Below are 22,984 nucleotides of genomic sequence, written 5' to 3'. Positions count from 1 at the left end.
CACGATTGCTTTGAAATTTTGACACAACGTTGCATTCCAAATCGCGCGTGTTTTTATATACCTATATTATATAGATGTCACACCTGTGACAGGTAAAAAAAACATGCTTTTTGGGAAAAAGTGCCATCTGTTGGACATAAAAGCAACACACGCTATCTACAATGTAAATGGGCTCTGACAGATGGACCACAAATGCGCAGTAGAGAGCAGCTCTGACGCGCATGTGCGGCCCATTGAGCTCTGCGCTACGTGCTGGGTGTCACAGAGGGGAGGAGGAAAGGGCAGACGAGTCGCCGCTCCGAGAAACGGCTTGATGGACCCTTGGTCTGACCCAGCATGGCAATTTCTTATGTTCTTATGTAGTGCTGTTTTGGTATGGGAGGTTTCCTGTACTGTAATTTTAATTCAGGTTGCTCATGCTTTTCTGAAGACAAAGCCCACATCCCACATGTGTTAAAATAGGCCTAATACCATATGGGTTCCAGGTGTCTTTTTTTTTGCAGTGTTTTCTATTTGGCATCAACAACTGTGTATGTAAATATAATGTCCATGTTGATTTAAGTGATATTTTTACCTCAGAAGATTGTACTTTGAATGTCCTCTTTCTTGTAAAATCTATTATGAATGCATAATTTTTGTGCGTGGAGAGGGCTGTGAGGAGGGAGGGTGGAGTACAAGGCTGTAACTCTTGCTGGGGTTAATATCTTTGCCTGGGGCTAATATCCCAAGCTTTGGGGAGCCCGGGGCTGCCACAGTAGTCCTGCCGCAAGCACTGTCATTTCTTGTCAGCTGGCGGTGCAGCCACACATGGAAGCATCCCAGGGACTCGCCACAGCTGATCTGTCCAGGACCCTACACATCCTGAAAAATCTGGCCTGGAGTTACTCCGGGACCGGACTGGGGACCCCCCCCCCCACCCGACACAGACCATATTGATCCCTGGCTTCCCTTTCACTTCTTTACAATTGGGGATCCTCTGCAATAACCCTGGGCTTTCTTGGCAAAGCGAAAGGTATTTGGCCTGGCTCAGGAGATCCCTGGCTCTGTGGCGTGGAGGTTTATGCCCGTGGGTAAATGTTTGCACGCCTCAGAAATGTGTTCGGCGCGGAAGGCACAATAAATCAAGCAGCAAGGGGAAAAAAAAAACGGCTGTTGGAAGCCACTCGCACTTCTGCTGTTCAAAATGCGGAGAAACGTCCTCTGTTGAGCCAGCGGGGCCCGGTCTGAAGGTTTCTCTGCAGAAGATCCGAATGCAGCTTCTATTTCATCTGTTTCCCAAGCGGTATATCTCAGGTGCTCGCCAAGGGCAAGGACCAGGTTCCTAATCTGGTCTCTTTCATCTCCTGGACGTTCTCTAACCACGCTTACACTGAGCAGGCCGCTCAGAAAGACCTGCAGAGGTTTATCGCACTGTCCAATGCATGACTTTATGACCTCATACAGAATTCTACATGCCAGATGTTTTTATTGCCTTGTTTTTCATCTACATTTATTCCAGTTATTCATCTCCAGGCCCCTGCTGCGATCAAACGCTCGGCACCGAAGCCCGACTCCCTGGGCATCGGAGTGCCCCCTCGTTCCTGGCAATTTTTTTTTTTTCCCCCTGAAACGGATCTGCGCGCTCCTGAATCATTTTACGGTTTTGCCGCACGGTCAGAAGGTTAAAACTATTCCGTCTGCAGCATCGCTCGCCAGCGGGCAGGTAACTTCACCCCCTGCTGCGCAAAGTTCCCAGGTGGCTCTTGGGCCTGCGGGGAAGGCCGCGGACAGACGGACACTTTGCTTGTGTAAAACATACCTTCTTATCCCCACAAAACCTACAGCAGCATTTCAAAAGACCTTGGCTCTAGGGCCTTATTACGTATTAGAACGAAGAACTGGGCACACTGGGTCAGCTGGTAACTTCTACAGATCCCGGCGCGCAACTGCAGATCAGCTTAGAACCTAACCACCTTTATATCCTGGACTTCCTACTTCCTTCAGGGGACGTACGATGCCCTACGCTTGTGATTGTGTATTTCATCCTCTTCTGCGTTTGCTCTGAAAGCCGCGGCACTAGAAGGCAGCTCAGGTGAAAAACTGCTTTTCTTAAGCGCGCGCGTCTCCCTACTCTTACGCACGTGAGCGAAAGCGCGAATAAGAGAGAGGGCACGGGCGCTCCCGGCTGCAGTCCACTGCCGACAGAAAACGCCGGGAGAAAGCATAAAGCCTTACTGGGCGAGAGCCAAGATCCTCATATCAGGGAGGTTAATGAAATACTGGCGTCCCGTCTCGTGCGGCCGATTAATCTGGAGTAATTAATGTGTAAAGTGTAACGGCCAGAGCAGGCCCTCATTGCTTTTTGTCCTGATTTCACAGTTCATAAAAAACCGAGCAATTGCTCGTTCGTGTTTTTCCCCGAGTGCTATATTCCTCGGCGGTTAGCACGCAGCTCCCCCCGTGCTCTTCTAAACTCCGTCCCGTGTCTTATAACAGGAAACAGAACGGCCACCGGATGCACGGAAGCCCTCAGCTCCAACAGCTCCCGGTGAGAAATACATTCACCCCCCCCCCCCCCCCACCAGGAAGCGTATCAGCACTGCACGCAAAACCAAGGGGGAAAAATAAATCTGCCTGGAGAAGAGAACATAAGAAAATGCCATACTGGGTCAGACCAAAGGTCCATCAAGCCCAGCATCCTGTTTCCAACAGTGGCCAATCCAGGCCATAAGAACCTGGCAAGTACCCAAACACTAAGTCTATTCCATGTAACCATTGCTAATGGCAGTGGCTATTCTCTAAGTGAACTTAATAGCAGGTAATGGCCTTCTCCTCCAAGAACTTATCCAATCCTTTTTTAAACACAGCTATACTAACTGCACGAACCACATCCTCTGGCAACAAATTCCAGAGTTTAATTGTGCGTTGAGTGAAAAAGAACTTTCTCCGATTAGTTTTAAATGTGCCACATGCTAACTTCATGGAGTGCCCCCTAGTCTTTCTATTATCCGAAAGAGTAAATAACCGATTCACATCTACCCGTTCTAGACCTCTCATGATTTTAAACACCTCTATCATATCCCCCCTCAGTCGTCTCTTCTCCAAGCTGAACAGCCCTAACCTCTTTAGTCTTTCCTCATAGGGGAGCTGTTCCATTCCCTTTATCATTTTGGTCGCCCTTCTCTGTACCTTCTCCATCGCAGGCACTTACCTGGACTGCATTTCCGGTTGTGCTTTTAGCTGCTGCTGGGAAGGTTGCTGGGCGAGCTGGCACTGGGACGGGGAGACGGGCGGAGCGGAGGCCGGCTGTGGCTGTGGAGGCCTGGCCAGCTGGGAGGCCGCGGCGGGGTGCGGAGGGTGATGGTGCTGCTTCTGCGTCTGCTGTTGCTTGTAGCGGGACAGGCTGAAGAAGAGGCCGAGAATGGCCTTCAGGTTCCCATTCCTGATTTCTGTTAAAAACAAAAAGACAGCAAGGAAAGGCTAAAGCAACAACGGAGCACTAGGAAACAGGGGACTTTGCCTTCAGACTCGCACGGTCACGCTTTAAACACATTTTTTTTGCCTTTTCAGAGCAAAGACGTCAGGAAATTTTATTCGCCACCTGGCACGCAAAACGGGGGCCTCGGCAACGAAGGCGGAAGACGCTTGCCTGGGTTGCGAAGATTTTGCCGTAGAAGCGTGAGTTGCTAACACGCAGCGAACGGCAGCGCTTGCAGTCGAGTCTTCCACGTCCGACGTCCCACGTCTCGCCTGAGAAACGCAGACAAGGTAAACGTGCAAACTTCTTCAAAAGAGGTTGGTAAGGGGAGCCAGCGCAAGGACTTCAATCATCACTGATGGAAGGCACTTTACATCCATCAAGGGGAAGTGAGCCTCAAAAATATCAATATTTGTAATACATGAGCGTCCTTATTCAGTCAGGGGATTGTAAAAATAGCTCAAGAAAAGGAAAAAGAGTTTGCAAGAGGCGGCCGAAACAGCTCTGGAGCCATTAGCGCGTTATGTTTCACTTTTTAACAGCTGATGTGTTTTTTTTTGTGACTTTCATTCTTTTAATTATTTTAGCTGTTAATTCTTTTATGACTGATTGCAATTTCATCGCTTTTACATATTTATTGAAACGTTAACCGCCGTGAAGGCTGTGCTGAGACAACGGTTATATAAATGACAAAATAAACCTTGACCCTTAAGGCGGCTATCACTGCTCCTCCTGCTGAGCCCGTAAGTAGTCGGGACGTCGGAATATCCACAAGGAACGTGGCATGGAAACGCTCTGCAAACACTGGAAACCAAGCAAGGCCCCCCCCGGCGTATTAACTGTGGATATTCTGAACAGGCGACAGACCGCGGGGTGCCCCGCACAGGTTTGGCTCAGCCCTGGGTCACCGGCCGACCTCTCCATTCAATTGATGTGACTGCAGCCACCCTCTGTCACCATTCACGGCAAAATCCCGCAGATGACAAAGGGCAAGGGACCAGTATTTTGATTACGAACGTTATTGAACCTGGACGTTTAAAAAAAACCCAAAAAACCCGTCATCCACCAGGAGGCCGGGCAAACACCCAGGCACAGGAGAAACGGGCAAAGCGTCTGCTTTCAGCAGGCTGCAGGACCCGCAAGGCAAAACCACAGCTTGAGAGAGGGTAACCCTGGACAGGAGATCGAAGTTAGCGGGGAGCAGCGCTCCCTCCCTCCCTCCCTGCTGCCCCCGTTTGCAATCTTCCCTCCCTTACCACCAAGTGACCCGGGCAGCGCCCTATCTGCTGGCATCCGACTCGTAAAGCGAGCGCCGGGCTCCAAAGCCGCACCAACGAGGAGTCGGGCAGCCGTGGTTCACGTCAGAACGCACGGAGAGCGCGAAACACTCCACGAGCGCGACGCGCCAGAGATGCCCACTTTTAAAATTAAGCAAGGTCGTCGTCGCTCCGATTTCTTAATCCCTCTGTGCAACACAAACTATTTCTTACCCTTCCAGTACCGCTTCTCCTCCTACAGCCCACCAGGCGCTTGTGCTCCATGAGCTGCTACCCAAAAAGGTGGTGAAAAAAAAAAAAAAAAAAAACAACCCCCAAACCCCAGGCTCTCCCTGGTTAAGAACAATGATCTATGCTTGCCCTGTGAAAAAGTATTAATGTTACTCCTAAAGGGCTGGTTATCTTCTCAAAGAAAACAAGGAGCCGGATATAATGCAACTGAATTACTGGACAGCAAAAGGGTGAAAAGCCAATCCGAAATCGCCTACGCTCCTGAGGAGAGGACCTTTCCACGTTTGTCGCCACAGTCAGCTTGTTTGCTCAGCATTAACAAAAAAAACAAAAACAAAAAATCAACAAAAAGCTCCGAGAAGCAGAAGAGCTAGCGCACAGATGCATTAAATTAAGGAGAGGACTCCAAGAAATCCCCAGCAAAGCCGTCAGCCTTACAGAGCCTCTGACCTTTGCAGCGCTAAGCGCCCTTCCATCCTGGCTCCATTTCCAGCTGCACGCGTGGCTCATTCGGAAGTAACCCCGCCGGGCTCACCTGAGCCAACAGGCGTGAAGAGTTCAGGCAGGTGCAGTGGAATCGTGGCAGGGCAGGTGGCGGGCGGGAGCTCTGCCTGTCGTGGCAGCCACCACCGCTTTCATTCCCCCCCTGACCCAGCACGATTACGGGAAAGCAAAGGTAAAACCCAGTCCTTACCTCAGCCTCCCCCCCCCCCCCAGGCTCGTCCCCTTTCCATGCTGACAACTCTGGAAAGAGGAACGTGAATAAGGTAGAATGGGAGGCCAAGGGACGCACCTCAGTCTAGTGCAACCCGCCCAGCTTCACAAAGGGTTAAATTCCTCAAAATACATCCCTCTTGCACAGTCCTGAAACAAATACTTCACAGCATCAAGGGAAGGTCTCTGGTGGTTAATTAACTAAAGAGGATTGCTGTGCCCCTCTCTCTTTCATGGGCTGCTTTGCTGGTGGTTAACCAAAGCTCTCACATTTTTTCAGAAGACAGATAGGTTGCAACTTTTTTTTTGCCTGCTTTGATTAAGCAGATTTTAAGAGCCAATCCGAAACTGTCTCTTGTTTTCCAGCTATTAACGATACGGGAGGTCTACAGCCAAGGGCTTTGTGCGCTGATGTAATTTAACGGGGCACAATAATGTGCAGTTACGACAGAAGATTTAAAAAAAAAAAAAAAAAAAAGGCTTTAACACACACACACACTCTCTCTCTCTCTCTCACACACACACACATTCAAACACACACACTCTCTCTCTCTCTCTCACACACACACACACACACACACAAAATTATACGAAACAGCTAAGGTTGGACTCAGCAGCACCTCCCACATGCTTCAAATATTAAAATTTGTAAGAAACTGAGGAAGGGATAGGAACTCAAGTCTTCCCCCTACCCACGGTTTTTATTAAAAAAATAAAAAAAACTGGGAGAAGAGTAAGCTCCAGTTATATTAACCTGGCAGTGAGAGCAGTCCAAGATGCAGGTACCAGCACCTCCCGCTTCTCTGTGGCTTTCCCGAGGCTGAGCCACGACTTCCCAAGGGCCCTGTTGCTGACAGGACCTCTTACAAGTCCGAGAGGAGCTCAGAGAGCCCAGGAAACGCTGGGGCTGGCGGCCTGAAATTTTCCCACAGTCCGCTTAATTCACTTTTCTGGTTCTTTTTTTTTTTTTTAAAGGAAATAGGAGAACTGATTCAATACTTGCTCTTCAGCCTCCAGCTTCACTAACCGCACATGAAAATGTTAGCAGAGAGGACGGCACATGTTTGCTTTCATATTTTAGGCTGACTTTCTAAGCTGCCTCGATTATAAAATCGAGCGGCGAAATTCCAAAAGTGTTCCCTGCTAAACGTCTGCAAACTCCAGTCAGCAGCCCATCTCCCGTGCCAGAGGAACGGCTGAACCTTGAGGGTAAAAGATCAATTGTGTATTTTATAGTTTAAAGAAATGACAAGCTCCTGGAGTGCAGATGTGTTTAAACTGGCAACAATAAAAAAAGATCTTTATGTATGCATGACCTAGATTTCCATTACAGCCGTTATCCGTTGCCTGAAAATACACTGTAAGTAGTGTGTATGATTGCTTAAAAAAAACAATTGCCCCCAAACAAAATAAAATGAAACTAATTCTTCCTACATAAATTTAAATTGTCTATCAATGGCTTCGGTGCTCCCATTTCCTCTCCCTGGTCAGCAGGGGGCAGTCAGAAGCAGCACTGCCTTTGTTCACGCATGCTACCCCCATTGGCCCACGAAGGTAACAGAAAGAAAACAGAAATTGAATAACATGCAATTTATGTACATTTTGGAGATAATTTTCAAAAGGATTTAGAAACTTAAAACTGGGTTTCACACATGTTAAATGCACTTTACTCGTTTTAAGTGAGCTTTTGAAAATTGCCACAATATATGCCAGCGAATTGTCCATAGGATATTCATGCATAAATGCACTTTATGCAGGTAAATGGGCTTTTTTGAACATTTCTACGATAATATGTTACATTTTCGCGCGCAGCCCCTTTGAAAATGACCTCCTAAGCACCCTTTGGGGCGATCTTACTCTGTGCGACTGCAGAGCACCGCACACTGCAGAAGTAACACCCAGGCAAGCTCAGCAGGGACCTTTAGCAAGGTGGGAAGCCAAAATTAATTCTAAAAGATTTCTCCCAGCTGTATGAACTCGCATGTCGACTTCACGACACCCTTTAAAAATAACGGGCTCTGACCTGTCCAGTGAACTGGAAAGGATGAGAAGATCCTTTCCTCGCCTGGGAATGATTACCGAGTGCCCACTGAACAAAGATGACCCGAATCAGACGCATTAGGGGGAGGGGCAAGGATGTTTTCAGTAGGGCGCCTGTAACTTTAAGTACACGCGAGGCCACTTGGATTCTCAAACATAAACTGCATGCATAAGTTGAAGCTGAAGGACACGTCGCAGTGTGGCTAAATGTACACACACACACACACGCGCGCGTGCGCACGACTATCCACTGCAGAACAGGATGCAAAGCTGTGCTGTTAACTGCAAACTTCTTGAAAATGCAGGTTACCCAGGCAAACCTTTAATATGCCCTCTCCCCGCGCCTCTGCTAGGCAGGTTAACGTATGTGCGGAGCAAACCTTTGTGCATTATTTTTAGGAGGTTCACAGCCCTCGCTGAGAGCACATTTACCTCCTTATTTTGTAAACCCCAGGCTCTGACTACGCTTGGAAAACGTACCTCATTATATACCATGCGAGGCAGCCACAGCCCGAGCTTCACAAGAATGGTGCATGTAACCTTTCAACGCCAGGGGTGACTCACCTTCTGCCGACAGGCCCTGTATGTTAATCCCTTTCGCTGCCAGGAAACTGAGGCATGCATCTATGTTTTCAATCTGGCAAAGGAGAAAAAAAAAAAAGAGGAAAATTATACACTGAAATACCAGATAACCTTAATTAAAACAATCACATCCTATTATGTACAACACAGTTTCTGAAATTAATAAAAACCCCTTTTAACCTTATTATTATTATTATTAATGCAGGCTTTTACTACTGAAACAAAAAAATCCTGTGTGTACGTCTATAATATTGAGTGTCAGCACTGAACATTGCTAGCTTTCTGCCTGCGCTCGTACGGTTGCACGAAAACTTAACGAAAAGACAACGAAGGGAAGTTATCGGAGGTCCCTAACTGGCACGTCAGAATTTGCATGGGATGATAATTCTGATCCAGCACAATGTTGAAAACAGAGCGGCTTGCAGTGAAGGAAAGCTAACATACATTCTTCAAACAAATACCCAGTTGACATTTCTGTACACACCTGCAACGAAATGTTTGGATAGTGAGACTGCATCGCACGAAGTCCGGAAAATGTGTAGTGCTTAGGGAGGGCAGGACAAGGCAAAAGGCTGCCAATCAACATGAACAACCTTCCTTGTTGTTTTTGCACCATTGTAAATTAAAAAGGAATAAAGTCACCCATAGTCACCTGCAAAGATTGTACCTTGAAGAGTATCCCAATGGTTTCCCTATCAGGACTAGAGGCAGAGAAGACATCCCTAGGGTCTGTTTATAAAGACGCTCCCAGAATATAAGAACATGCCATTCTGGGTCAGACCAAGGTCCATCAAGCTCGGCATCCTGTCTCCGACAGTGGCCCGTGCAGGCCACAAGTTCCTGGCAGATCCCATAAAACAGATCCATTTCCTATTATTCACTCTCAGGCATAGTAATAGCTTTCCTTAGTCTATTTAGCTAATAATGCGTTATGGACTTTTCCTCTAGGAATTCGTCCAAACCTCTTTTACACCTTGCTATGCGCTTTCAGCCTTCACCACATCCTCTGCAAACAGATTCCACAGCTTAATTATACGCTGAGTGATAAAGTACTTTCTGTGGCTTGCTTTGGATCTATTGACTGTTAGTTTCATGGAGTGTCTCCTTGTTTTAGCTTGATTTGAAAGGGTAAATAACCATCCTTCGTCTACCCATTCTATCATGTACCCTCTTTTCCAAGCTAAAGAGCCCTAGCCTGCGTAGCCTCTCATCACTGGAGAGACGTTCCATCCCCTTTATCATTTTTGTCACTCTCCTCTGCACCTGTTCTGGTTCCATTATGTCTCTCTTGAGACGAGACAATACTCAAGGTGCGGGCATGCCATAGATTGATACAGAGGTAGTATGATATTTTCCATTTAGTTCTCCATTCCTTTTTGGATCATTCCTATCATCCTATTTGCTTTTTTGACTGCAGTTACACACTGATCTGAAGGTTTCCATAAGTTCTCCCAAGGTCCTTGTGGTGGCTTCCAATACAGAACCCAGCATTGTGCTTCTGTGGTTGGGATTGTTTTTCCCTATGTGCATTACGTCTTACTTTTTCACATTAAATTCCATCTGCTATTCAGCTCCCCAGTCTTCCAGGTCCATCTACAGTACCTCGCTATCCACTGCTGCTTTAACAACTTTGTCTCCATAAAAGTTGCCAGACAGATATTTGAACAAGGTCTCAAAAAACCCTGCCATTTTGGATAAAATTTGTTGTTACCAAGAAAGCTGGCCGACAAACTGTACTGCACGAAAGATTTTGTATATTTCCGGTGCTCTAAAATATGGCACATTCAAAATAAGCTTAAGAAAATACTCTGATACTGAATCCTCAGACCAGCTGCCTAAGCCAAAGAAAGGCACCAAGAGTACGCGTCCAGGAAAGGAACTGGTGAAATGCAAAATTAACAAGGCCATATGAAGACAAAAGCCCTATAAATAAAGATAGCGCCATAAACTTATAACAGACTGTTTTTTCAGTAAACTATTTTTTTTAAGAAGGAGATTGGCAGTCATCTCATCCAACAGATATGAAGTAGAGTCACTCTTGCAACGCACCAAGTTTTGTCCCTCATTAAAGCACCATTGCCTATACAGCCAAACAGACTTGGTGGGAGGGAGGCAGGGGCAGCCCTATGCCTTTTTGGTGGGGGGTGGGGAAGGGCCAACTAAGCTCCACCCACGTTCCTACTCCTAATTTCTTACTTCACATTTTTAGTTAATGTCTCTCTGTCTTACCTACATTTCTCACATAAATCATAGAGTGTAATTATTCATTCCCAGACCAATTAAATTATTGATGCTAGGACACCAGACACAGTGGTAAAGGAGAAAAGGACAAAAACATCATTGCTAATAGAAATGCCAGTCCAAGTGACTCTTCATGTACTACCTATGGCGAGACAGATCGTCATCAGGTAACCAAGAGATGCAACCAAAGATGAAGAAAATGATATTACTAGGTTGCATCACTGAGATCTCACTCCACAATCATCCATTCCACTCATCTAATTGTGCATCATAATATTTCATTTGAGAGTAGAAAAAGAGAGAAGAGTAAAAAAAAAAAAAAAAAAAAGATCAAATGACAAGGAACACATGTCTTAGGTAAAGATATCTGGGGCAGGAGTGAAATGAAGAATAAAAACTGAAATTGTTCCACCGCAGTAAAGCAAGTGGAAAATATGACAAGTAGTGGCGTAGCCTAGAGTGGTTAGGGCAGCGGCCTGAGAACCAGGGAAGCCAGAGTTCAAATCCCACTGACCCTCCTTGTGACCTTGGGTATATTACTGCACCCTCTACTGTTTCCTGCAGACAAAAAGTGGGAGAAAAACCTTTAGGAAATGACCCCCTTACACTGTGAGCCCTCCGGGGACAGGGAAATACCTCCAGTACCTGGATGTAATCCACTTTGAAGGGCCCGAAAATGCAGAACATAAATCAAAATAAACAGATGGGCAGAGACCAGAAAGTTAAGTATTCCATGGAAACAGGGTGGAGAGATTGCGGCCAGAAGAGACAACATGGGGCATCCGTTAGACCCCATCTCCAACAGTTCACGCAAGCGTAGAAAGAGAAGAACCGTACAGAGCTCATTCTCCCGTCAGCTTGTGATTTTCTTATGCAACCTCTGAAACCTGTGCCTGGGGCGCTCTGTAAGCTGAAGTAAAAAACAAAACAAAACAAAAAAAAAAACCATGATGATCTTATCTGGCATCATCCTCTGTCATTTTCTCTGAGCCTTAAGTACACAAGGTCAGGACTCCTACAACTATGACAGGTTACTGTTTTCTGAAGCACTCGGAGGTTTCCTGTTGGAGCAAAATTCCTTTGTGATGAGAGCAGGAAATTTGGAGCTGTTTCAACACGATGTCTAATACAAACGAAGCAGGATTCAATGGTCAAGATGTCATGGAGCATCATCTTATCATGCCTTCAAAGTGCAAGAAAACGTCGTCATGAATAAATTCAGCGCAAAAGCCAGAAAGAATTAAAAAAACAACAAAACAACAAAGACAAAATTACAATGCAAGACATTTCAGAAGGCAATGATTCAATATTAAATCTGCATTAGGGAAACTCTGTGCAAACATTCAGTAGCCAAAAGTGCACAGTACATGGCTGTTAGGTCTGCCCGGCTGACACTGCTGTGAACTGGAAATCTGCATAGACAGACGGACAGACACGCAGTCTACATTTGAATTTTATAATTTCCCAGAGGGCACATGCATACAGCTCTTTCGGTAGCTCGTGAATCGACACTAGCCATGCAGCCGCTAAAAGCAGCATGGATAAAGCACATGGGCCGAAAGTTTCCGTTCACTGAAAGCCACTTCTGGGGTGCTCTTCTTTCAGGGCCATTAAACAGGAGAGAAACTGACTTTATAGGAATGTAATTCTCCAAATACTGGACATAAAAAGTCCTCTGCTCCACTGTGGCTAGTAGCAAACCTTCTTGTGTCCAACCCAGCACCCAGCACACCTCCGCTCTCTTTCAGATCTCAGCCAAAGGTCCTAACGCTGAAGCCCGGAACGTTTAGCCAGACAAGTGTCTTCCGGTTACAAGCGCCGGGCTCACAGAGGTAGTTTCCAAACAGGCTTCACCTTAAAAGATTTTGCTGCCTAGGTGCTTCATCACGTGCTCAGCTGTCGCACATGTCTAAGGTATAAAGGCAAACAGCAGCGACAGCACGTGCTGGGACCAGTCAAGAGCTAAATGTCTGTCAGCACAGAGATTCCTGCAAGACACCAACACAATGGTGAAAAAAAGGCAGGGATTCACCTGTCCTTAAACTACATTGCTCTATAGAAGACGTGAGCAATTTATCTTTCTTTTGTGGACACTTGTTCTAATGCCAAACTGGTATCCACAACTCCAAAGGCCATGGCTGCATGTATTGTCTGGCAAGTTAATCAAATAAAAAGTAAAAAAAAAGAAAAGAAAAGAAAGAAATGTGAGTACCCTATTTGCTGACGCACCAAAGTACACAAATGGGATGTCCCTTAACTTAACCTCCTGAGATTTTTGCAGAAGAGAAGCAGAAATAACCCATGTCTCCTCCCTCATTTGCACCATAAGGCTTAGTACTGATTTTATTTTATCCATGCGAGCCTACATACAGTGTTTGAAACCTTGCACGGGCCGGGCTGCTCGGAGAACTGATGGCTTTTGCAAAGAGGCAAGTCTGGATCCCTGAGATGACTATTCCTAATTTCTAATAATTCTGGGGCTTTTATTTATTTATTTAGATGCGCTCTTCCACCTTTAGCTCAAACTGAACCACAAAGCGAATTCCTATTCCTATTACTTATCACATTTAGTTAAGTTTGTAGCGCTATCAGTGTAGGGTGAGCACACAAGCAAGTTCATAAAGTTAGTTAATTTCATACACCTCCTTTCAAAATATGGTCAAGATGGTGTATAATAAAAATGCAAAATACAACGTTAATAATAAAACATCGGCAAAATATCATAAACAATAAAATATAATAAAACAGCAATGTAACAACTAACAGGCTACAAAGACCATAAACAAATACTTTCTAAAACTAAAAGGTCAATATTTAAAGACATTTAGCTAGATAACTTGTAAGTTAGCCATCTAAATGCTGACTTGTGAATAACACTAGCACTTATCTAGCTAAAATTTAGCTGAGTAAATATATATATATATATATATTTTTTTTTTTTTTTTTTAAAAGTTCTCATTGAAGTGATTTTAGGTATGAGTGCGGTGCCATTTGTATATTGACAAGGGAAGTGTGATTGGTGTGAATGAGATTTGTATGTGGTTTTATTCTAGGGGGTGGCATTGAAGAATGTGTAATGTATTTAAGGAATTAATAAATGCATTCTAACGTTGTATAACTTTTTTTTATGTATTCTAGTTTTTGATGGGGGCATAACTTTAATACTGGTTTTAGATAAACACACAAACAATTTATTTACATGTATATATACATATTTCTTGAAAGTGAAAACGGATTCTCAGCAGACTCTCAGATACCACACACGTGGAACCTGCAAATACATAACTTAATGAGCTCAGATGCGGAACTGTGGTATACAAATGATCTTAAAACTAACTGATGCCCACATCTGTCTCTGTGGGCATTACACACTGGAGTAAACTGGGAACAGACCCAACACCAACAGTCGAGAAAGACATCCGTATTTCTCTTTCCTTCTATTCTGCACAAGAGGATAAGAAAGCTGCCAAGGTGACAGAAATGAAAGAAGGGATCTGGCTCGTCTTTATCACTGAGAACACTAAATTTCCACTCAACACTTGCATATGTAACCTTGGTGTACTAATTGATCCTCTTTTCACTCCCATGTTTAAAACTTAGTAAGATGTGGATTCTTTAAACTCTGAGCTCTGTGCGACCTCAAACACTTTTCGGAAAAGTCCGATTTTTGGATTGTAGTCCAAGCATCCATCCTTCGTATTCTCTTGGGATTACCTGCAGTAACCTTAAGACCCATCCAATTATTGCTGCTGCTCGTCTCATTTCTGGCAGCAAGAGACATGATCACATTACACCTGTATTGATTGACTTACACTGGTTACCCATCTCCGAACAAATTAAGTATAAAGTTGGGTTCACTACGTACAAATTGATTTCAGACTCTGTCAATCCTTGGTGCAATGCATTCCTCCACTTGAATTGTCCCACACGACAACTTCGCTCCTCTCAAAGGGGCCTCCTCGATGTACCCTCACCAGTCCATGCCAGGATGTGCACTTCTAGGGACTGGGCTTTCTCTGTTGCAACTCCTGTTATATGCAACTCTTTCCCAGAGGAGTAGCGCCTAGCAGACAGATTAAAAACTTTCAAAACGCTATTAAAAACCTGGTTGTTCACACAGGCCTTCTAGTAGGCTTTGGTATTGATGTAGGCTTTTGCCGCTTGGCCCTTGTATGTTCTCGTTTTTCGTGGAAAGGGTTATGTTATGCATGCTTAGCATTTTATGTATGCTTTTACTTTGTACATCGCCTACTCCCACTTAGGCGATTAATACATTTGAATAAAAGATTATGATAAAAGAACAGAAGATGGCCTCCAGAAGTCTCGTGCTGCATGCAACAGGGAGCTTTCAAGGGCTTCTGGTGAAAACCTGACTCTGAGCTCAAACTGCAAGGGAAAAACATTTTCCGCTTCCCAAGGGAACTCTTGGTGTCCATCACAAAGCTGGAAGGTTTGTCGCCAGTCAAACTATAAAAGTAAAAACATCAGGACCTTAAGAAGCCCCTACGGAGGTGTGGTTGCAGCTCAGCTGCCTACCAGGCCACACATCAGCAGGATATGACTTGGATGAGAATATGTTCTGGAATTAATTAATATGAGAATTTTTTTTTTTTTTTTTTGGAGGGGGGCCATCAGTTTTCCCCCCTGCTCCTTTGGGTTTCCAGTTCAGTTGGAACCCGTCCTTACTGAAGATGCAAAGTAATTAACTTTTATTCACAACTAATGGGGTGGGGAGGGTTCTCATCTGTGGCTTAATTCCATGTAGCCCAGCCTCTTCAGTGACCATCCTTGACCCAGGGACCTCCCCCCTCTTCCAGAATTTCAATCTGTGCCCAACAGTTGCAGCTCTTGATTGATGTATGGGATTCACGCCACCTGCTCCCCCGGAGACCGTGAACTCTGCCACCGCGGCATTCCCAGCGCGCCTGGGGAGCAGAGTCTGGGTCTGGGTCTGGCCCCCCCATGGCAATGCGCAGTGCTGTCACAGTCTCATCGCACCACCCCTCAAACACGAGATTTTAAGAAACTTCATGGCTTACTTCGTGCAGGCTTCTCAAGCGTGCTGCAGGTTTTGCATTTCTTGGTTGCGTGTCTGGGGAGGGTGACATTGAGGTCCTATCTACATGGCTTTAAGCTTCCAATCCTTATTTTTACCCTCTCTTTTACTGGTTAGGGACAAAGAATTTATTTAGTTCAGGCTTTGACCTCCCTGATCATGAAATCAGGAAAATAGTTGCTAGCCAGAAGGACACATCTGAGCTTCAACAACAAAACTCCAACTTGAAAACTCCGTAGGTCTCTGATCGGCCTGGAAACCCGCAGAGGAAGGACAGGGACACAGATGTAGGACCAAGTACATTCTTTCACAAAGTGAATTTTTAGCAACGATATGTTTTCTCTGTCAAACAATCACACATCTTAGAACTGAATGCCTCAGAGCTGGAAAAATCACTGAGAAAGTAAGTAATTGGATTTTTTTTTTCATGAAGTATTTTAACCGTGAAAGAAACGTTTTCCCAAACCACATTTTACAAAATGCTAATTCCCCCAAATCCTCCAAATGCTATAACTGTCTGTGTTAATTAGTTCCCACTGGCATGAAAGGCTCTGGTGGTAGACCATAAACCGAGGGAACAGCAGTACAGAGCAGTGCAAGATGCACACGAGCCCTGCAAGGCGTAACTCAAGCCGGAACGTGACGCCTCGACGGAAAGCTAGTTCTCCCCGTCCTAAAGCAACGTTCATGCTCTCCTGTGACACGGAGGAGCTTCATCCAGACGTATTTTTGACATGGTACCCAGATTTCTGAGATGCTTGCTGTCACCACCTGAATGAAACAGTTCATACATTACACTAGCAAACCATCTCCAGAATGTCCGCAGCTATTTATGTGCTAGACAGCTGCTGCGACTGTGGCAAAAAATAGCAGCCGTCCCTTCCAAGAAAGGAAAGCGGCTAAGGAGAAATCTGGAAGGGTATTCAGGAAGGAGTGGTCACCCACCGAGTCTCATGAGAGAAGTCTGAGAAGAAGCAGGGTTTCCAAAAGGGACCGCGGTTTTCAGAGCCTGGGAGGGAACAGGCACAGCTCAAACCCAGGAGTACAAAATAAGCTGTCCCATAAGAAAGTGAGGGGAAAAAAAAAAAGGATGCCAAACAGGATCGCCCATCCCACTGTGAAAAGCGCGACAGGCCTGGCTCGTGCACGCAAGGCTGAGAGGTAACGTGCGAGGCGGCTCGGGATTTGGCACGAGTTAAATCGCTCCCACCCCCACATGGTTCAGCGCTGAACTACCGCGCTACACACACAGACAAATCAAAATGCATGAAGTTTGTGCAAACGGGCCCGCAAACCGATTCGACGGATTCCGGCAAAATCTGCAAACCTCAAGTTTAGTTTATGACCCCAATTTTTTTTTTTTAAACGTCGCAGATCGTGGTAATAGAAATCCACAGTTAAAACAAAAAAATAAATAAATAAAGTCCTCTGGAATTTACAACCTGTTTCGGCAAAACTCAGATGGATTTTGGTGGAATCGAGTCGGGCTGTTATCCGCCCGGTCCAATTCCAGGTGGAACAGCGCCGCATAGCCCTTTTAAGAAAAACTTTTTAATAAATAAGCAATTTGCTCCACGGCGGGCATCCTTACTCCCTCCGACTTCCCTTATGAGCAGAGAGGCGCAGCCATGGCACATTTTTCTTTCAGGATCAGGGACAAGACCGGGCCCTGGCACAAGCAGAGAAGAAAGAAAAAACCTGCAGTCAAAACTTATGGCCTCTGAACCTCGCGTCTGTGCCATGACGCAGCAGGGGCAGGCGCCCATGGGCATCAGTGCCTTCTGACTGCAGACAGGGTAACAATAAACAGAGCAAAATTGCTCGGGACTATTGTCCCTGTGCCACATTGCTCTTAATACGTTGGGGGAGATGCCTCTCAAATGTCAGTCAAACAGAAATACGTCTTTAGAAAAAAAAAAAAAGCTATGTGACCAAAAGCTCGTCAGTCATGATAAAATGTCAGAGCAGGCAGTATATAGCGCTACTCAATAACACTAGGCAGTTATAAAGGAAGATAGGACACCCATTATATATATATTTTTAATAAGACTGCTATCAAACAATATCTTCCTATGCATTTAACATTAGCGGTGCGATTCCTACTGCATTCCCCACCCAATCCAAGCTCCAGGCCGGGAATCCGCACCAGGTCCAACAGTGATTAAAACACGACTGGGACGAGAAGAACTCTGACATTAAGGGCGTTTTGTAAAACAGTGTTCTTTTAAACTTGTAAAAAAAATAAATAAATAATAAAAATAAAAAATAATAAAGTACTTATCCCACCCAATACGGCAATAACCACAGCAGAGAACTTTTATGCCCCTTTAAAATGTTAATTTTGCTATTCTACTGTTTTAATGTTCATGTTCAAATTAAGGAAGCTAATTCTGTATCATGGCTCGGGTCAAAGGTCATTTTATTTGTCCTTAATGGCAAACTGCGTCCATGTAAATAGGGGCCTAGCTACAAAAGGTTTTCTCCTGCTTTGTTTATGAGAAATGTTCTTAGTCCATAAGCCCCATAGTGTGGTTATAAAAGGTTACTACTACAATTTTAATCACGGTTACACATGGAATATTGATGCTTTGAGGCCAAAATCTTTAGCTTAAAGATTCTACTGGGTATTTGTAAAGTGTACAGTGTTTTTTTTGTTAAAATTCTCCTCCTCCCTAACCTCGCATTTAAATTCCCATCTCCATTAATATTCATATTTTTCATGTTCTAGAAGCACTAAAACAGATTTCCCTTTCGTTCTGCTGCTACTCGGTCCATGCCGGAATATTTTCCCTCCTGTGTCTGCTGCACCAGCTTTACATCCTGTATTTACGAAGCCTGCAGGGCACCTCAGTGGTTCAAAATGTTTCTTCACACCCTTGCTAGGAGGATTACCAATGGACTGATGGCATTTTACTTACTGTTAAAAATCACTGAGAGGTAAAAAAAACAAAAAAACCCAGTTATCATCGAAAGACATTGCGATCGTTAAAGCACACAGGACGATAGGGTAGGATTGCTAAAGCCATGCACGCGTTTTTTTCATTTCCAGGGGGCGGGGACAGGATAGGTTTTTTCTTTTGGTTTTTGCCAAGTTTTATAGATAAACCCACAAGCCTTCTCCAACACTACCAACAACATTTGAATGCTTTTCAACTATAAGCTGTGGTCATCTCATAAACACTTACCATTTGAGTTCTGTTCTTTGGGCAGCCATTGATGTCTTGAATCTTTTCATTTGCTGGAAAATAAATAAGAGGAAGTAAAGGCAAAATTCAAGACAAGTTTCACCTCGTCAGGCTATTTCCAGGACCCTTGCCACTCGTTCATGCCTGTGAACCAAAGTTACGGATGTCCAATCAAAGCAAATATGCGAGGCACCACCAAGAGAGCTATGTGATTCTTCTCATGGGCCCATCCCTCCCCAGACAGCTGTAGCAAGATTATTCTCTCCTTCCTCCAACCCCCAGATAGCTGTAAGCAAGGTCACCCCCCACCCCCCAGTAAACAGAGACAACTGTGTTGACCGTACTACTTAAATTAAAGGTCTCACCTCCCACCACCCACGCCATCCCAAGACTACAGGACTTTTCCCAAACCTAGAAGTACAGATGTCAATGTCAGTAGAGCACAGGCAGAGAAGAAATCAAAAATAAAAGGGGAATGAATATAACACTGGAGCTAAAATTAGCAGGTGTCATTTCTTTTGAGAAGTCACATCCAAGGGAAAGGAAAAAGAAAAGACAACTGAACTGAGTTTTGCAGATTATGTGCAGGAGAAATAAAAAGAGCTGAGCGCATTAATAAATAATAATAATTTAAAAAGCATATTTAATTTCACGCCTTTCCATCTGCTGCTCAGCGCATGGAACAATTCAATTTAAGAAGCAGGGTTGTGTTTATTAGTAAGAGATTAGTTTCAAACGAAGAGTTAAAACAGCAAGAAAGTGCATCACTGAGCCTTAACCTGAAATAAACTGAGAAGGCAACCAAAATATATTTGGCTAAGTTGGTTAGATACAACTGAATTTCAGGGGGGGGGGGGGGTGTCCCTGATGGCTTCAGGCTCAAGGTCCTGAACAGCAAAGTTGTTCTCAGCGTAGAATTCAGACAGGGGAATCCAGAAAAAAATATCTATTTACCTGGGCTTCAAAGAATAGATGCAAATATCTTATGATGGCTAATATGACTGGCTGGTCTGGGGCATGTGTATGCAGTCTGGCACCTTGCACGGGCTATGTCTTTCAGATCCCAAGTGAATTTATTCAACAGAAAAAAGGGATGGGCCATTAAAACTGCTGCAACCCATTTACGTGAGCCACCTCTGCTGTTTAAGAGGGTAAAGTCTAGAGATGTCCAGTAAACCTCGCCCATGTGGCGGTCAGTGCAAGCTGCACACTGAGCTGTTAGGGCGGTCAGACTCGTAAAGTGCAACGAACTGACCAGCAGACAAATGTGGTAAGAATTCATAGACTTAAGGGAAAGAGTTAAAACCAAAAACTAACAATTAAAATGAGATTAAAATTTATAGCATCAACAGAATAAACCCAAGTGAGTTCTTTCTATGCCACACTCAAGAAGGACAAGGAGAGGCCATCGAAGTGAGAAGTATGTGTGGGGAAAAGACTAATGCCACTTAATGTGAGCAAAACTGTCCCGTATTTTACTCCGCCTGGTGTCTCCTTATTTTTAGAAGGTTAAAATATATATATAAAGGAGGAGGAACAAAAGTGAACCACTGCAGGGTGGTTTTTCCACAGCAAGGAAATCTAGTCACAAAACATTTTCATGTTGCTTTCCAGGCCAGAGCCTCGCGTGTCGTCAGGTTACTCCTGGTTAAAAACAGGAATCCTGTGTGCCCCAACCGATCTCCGCACCGCTGCAACCAGGAGCGGCACCTGTAATGGTCAGCAATAAACTTGACAACAAGGCGTCCTTCCAGCCCCTGAAACAGACAAAAGAAAATGTTTCATGACGGTGCCCATGGCAACGCCGGTGACCTGATTCAAATCTATAACCAGGAAAGAGAAGGCACTCGTTCCTTGCCAAGTCAGTTGTGAAACTTAGTGTCCGGGCGGGTGGTTTCTGAACAAATATATCTTCTCTCCGTTTGGCACCTGTTTTTATATTTGCCCAAACCTCCCACGCAGACGCTGATGTCAGCCCCGGTGCCATCACAAGCTCGTCACGCCTCCTTCTTTTCCACGTGCAACAACACGGCTTGCGGAAAACCTGCTCACCCGCCTATTTTTACCTTTCTCACATGGCTCAGGCGTTAATTGCTTTCATGTCTGATTTATATAGCAACAAAAAACAGCCAAGTTCTCCGTAGACTGTGCACAGGCCTTGGCGGGCACCTGATGGGCAGACTTTAGTCGACCCTGCAGCAGCTCAGAATATCGATCCTCTCCGAACATTTCCGATTCCCCACTCTGCTGGATTTAGCCTTGCAGTCTCTTGTCTGCTCCTTCCAAGCAGCAGGGGCCAGAGAGTGGCTCGGGTCTGTTCTTTCATGCGACTGTAATTTCGGCGACAGCCATCAGACAATTTTAAATAAATAGGAAAAGACATGCAGGAGAGTTCACTTCCTGTGGTTAAGTCTAGAACGCACTGCTTACACGATATTGTGGTTGTCCAGGCAAGGAAAATACATGGAGCGGCGACAGAAATCAAGAGAAATGTGGATTTGTTTTTAAAGGCAGTCTCCATAAAACTGTTCCAAGAAAAGCCTTGATCTCATCAGCGCTGCCTGGACTTAAAACCTCTAACACTCACCCATGGATGGCAGACACCTGTTAGAAATCAACTGCTCTCTTTAAGATGCTGAAGATTAAACGAAATAACCGTGCCAGATGCTAGTAGCATGTTTCGGGATACTGCAGGCTACCACCCCTTCTAAAACCAACGTGCCTCATGAGCCAGATGCATGAAGCGCCACACACAACCGTAAGGAGACCGATGGAAGCAATCAGTTTTGCCACAAACCAACATCCTCCTGAAATGCAAAACAGCCGTGTAGAATGGAAAGAGTTAGCACATTCACCATCTGTTACCTTACGGCAACGGAGAGGAAGAAGGCACTCCATCCTATCAAATCTTCATGTGTCTTCTCATGAGAGTCTTGAGGCCAATGGGCCCAACCAAGCCAAGGTACTGTAGCTCTATCAAGCAAAAAATCTGGTGCTGCATTCTCCCCTCCTGCCTGGACATTTTTTCTAGCCGGTCGTTTTGATTGTGTTTCGCAGTTTACATCTAAACAAAATCTTTAGCAGTCATTTTACAGTCTACAAGCTATTTTAGGTACTTTCCACCCTATATTTACATCACTCCTTCTGATTGCGGCTCAAGCCAATACACAAAAAAAAACAAAACAAAACAGGAGCTACAGATCACAACAGTGCTATAAAGATACAAAGAAGAGGATGAAAAAGGGATATTACAATAATAATTAAGGATATGGAGGAGGGTGAAATCTCACTGTGATCTCTGCTGGCACCATTCTAACTTTTTGGGTCTGGGGACTGCCTTGGTCGGGGCTTTCCAACCCTGTCTTGGGGATCCCACAGCCAATCGTGTTTTCAAGATATCCACAATGAATATGCATGAGATAAATTTGCATAGACAATTTATCTCATGCCTATTTACTGCATAATTACGGTTACTATTTAGCATTGTAAGCTGCTTTGATTGTATTCAGAAAGACAGCAATATAAATATTGCTCAATAAGTAAGTTGTGGATAACCTGAAAACCTGATTGGCTATGGTGTCTTCAGGACAGGTTTGGGAAGCCTTGGCCTGGGTGCCCCTTTGCCTTTTCCTTCAAAAGTGGAGTGGCCAGTGGGCAGAAGGGATCATGTAGGGAACATGAGCACTTTGAAGCGATAATGCCTGCCGCTTATGATGCACTCAGATTATGTCTCGAGTCTGAAAGATAGCTCTAAGGAGGATCATGGAACAGACCTTCTTCAAGACCCTTCCATTCAGTAAAACTATTGTTAAAATTCAGTCTTGAGGGCACCCTATCACTTCTAGAGGCATCCATTTTGAACTGCATCAGATAGGGGTAATGGCAGCAAATTCAACCCCACTGCGATAAATAGCGGGATTGCTGGCATCGTTGATCATTCTGCCACTGCACCAGTACAACAGAAGATCTCAGAAGCAGCTAGAAGCAGCTGTGAGCCCCCTTCTTCAATGCAATGGTCATTCTGAGCAGTTGTGAACCCTTAGGCCGCTGTCAAGTTGGTGCTGCCTATTTTGGCTGCAGCCAAGTCACCCCAGCTAAAGATCTTCTGCCTAGCCAACTACCTCCTCTTTGGGTTGAGTCCTTGGGTTCTGGTGGCCAGCAGGACTTATAATGTAGATCAAGGTCCCATCCTGAGGATGAG

The 22,984-nt window shown here is 44.9% G+C and overlaps 1 protein-coding gene across 8 annotated transcripts in view; it reads right to left on the bottom strand.

The window, feature by feature from the left end:
* Nucleotides 1–22,984, bottom strand: part of NAV2 (neuron navigator 2) — a 457,796-nt gene that overhangs the window by 168,391 nt on the left and 266,421 nt on the right. For all 8 annotated transcript variants that reach the window (XM_029583047.1, XM_029583042.1, XM_029583043.1 and 5 more), the window contains 3 exons: nt 18,784–18,836; nt 8,284–8,356; nt 3,191–3,428 (listed from right to left, as the gene is read on the bottom strand). In XM_029583047.1, coding sequence (XP_029438907.1) covers nt 3,191–3,428; nt 8,284–8,356; nt 18,784–18,836 — 364 coding nt within the window. The remainder of the gene's footprint in view (nt 1–3,190; nt 3,429–8,283; nt 8,357–18,783; nt 18,837–22,984) is intronic.

This window comes from Rhinatrema bivittatum, chromosome 17 (genome assembly GCF_901001135.1).
Source record: "Rhinatrema bivittatum chromosome 17, aRhiBiv1.1, whole genome shotgun sequence".
Taxonomy (NCBI): domain Eukaryota; kingdom Metazoa; phylum Chordata; class Amphibia; order Gymnophiona; family Rhinatrematidae; genus Rhinatrema; species Rhinatrema bivittatum.
This window is presented reverse-complemented; position numbering and strand designations above follow the sequence as displayed.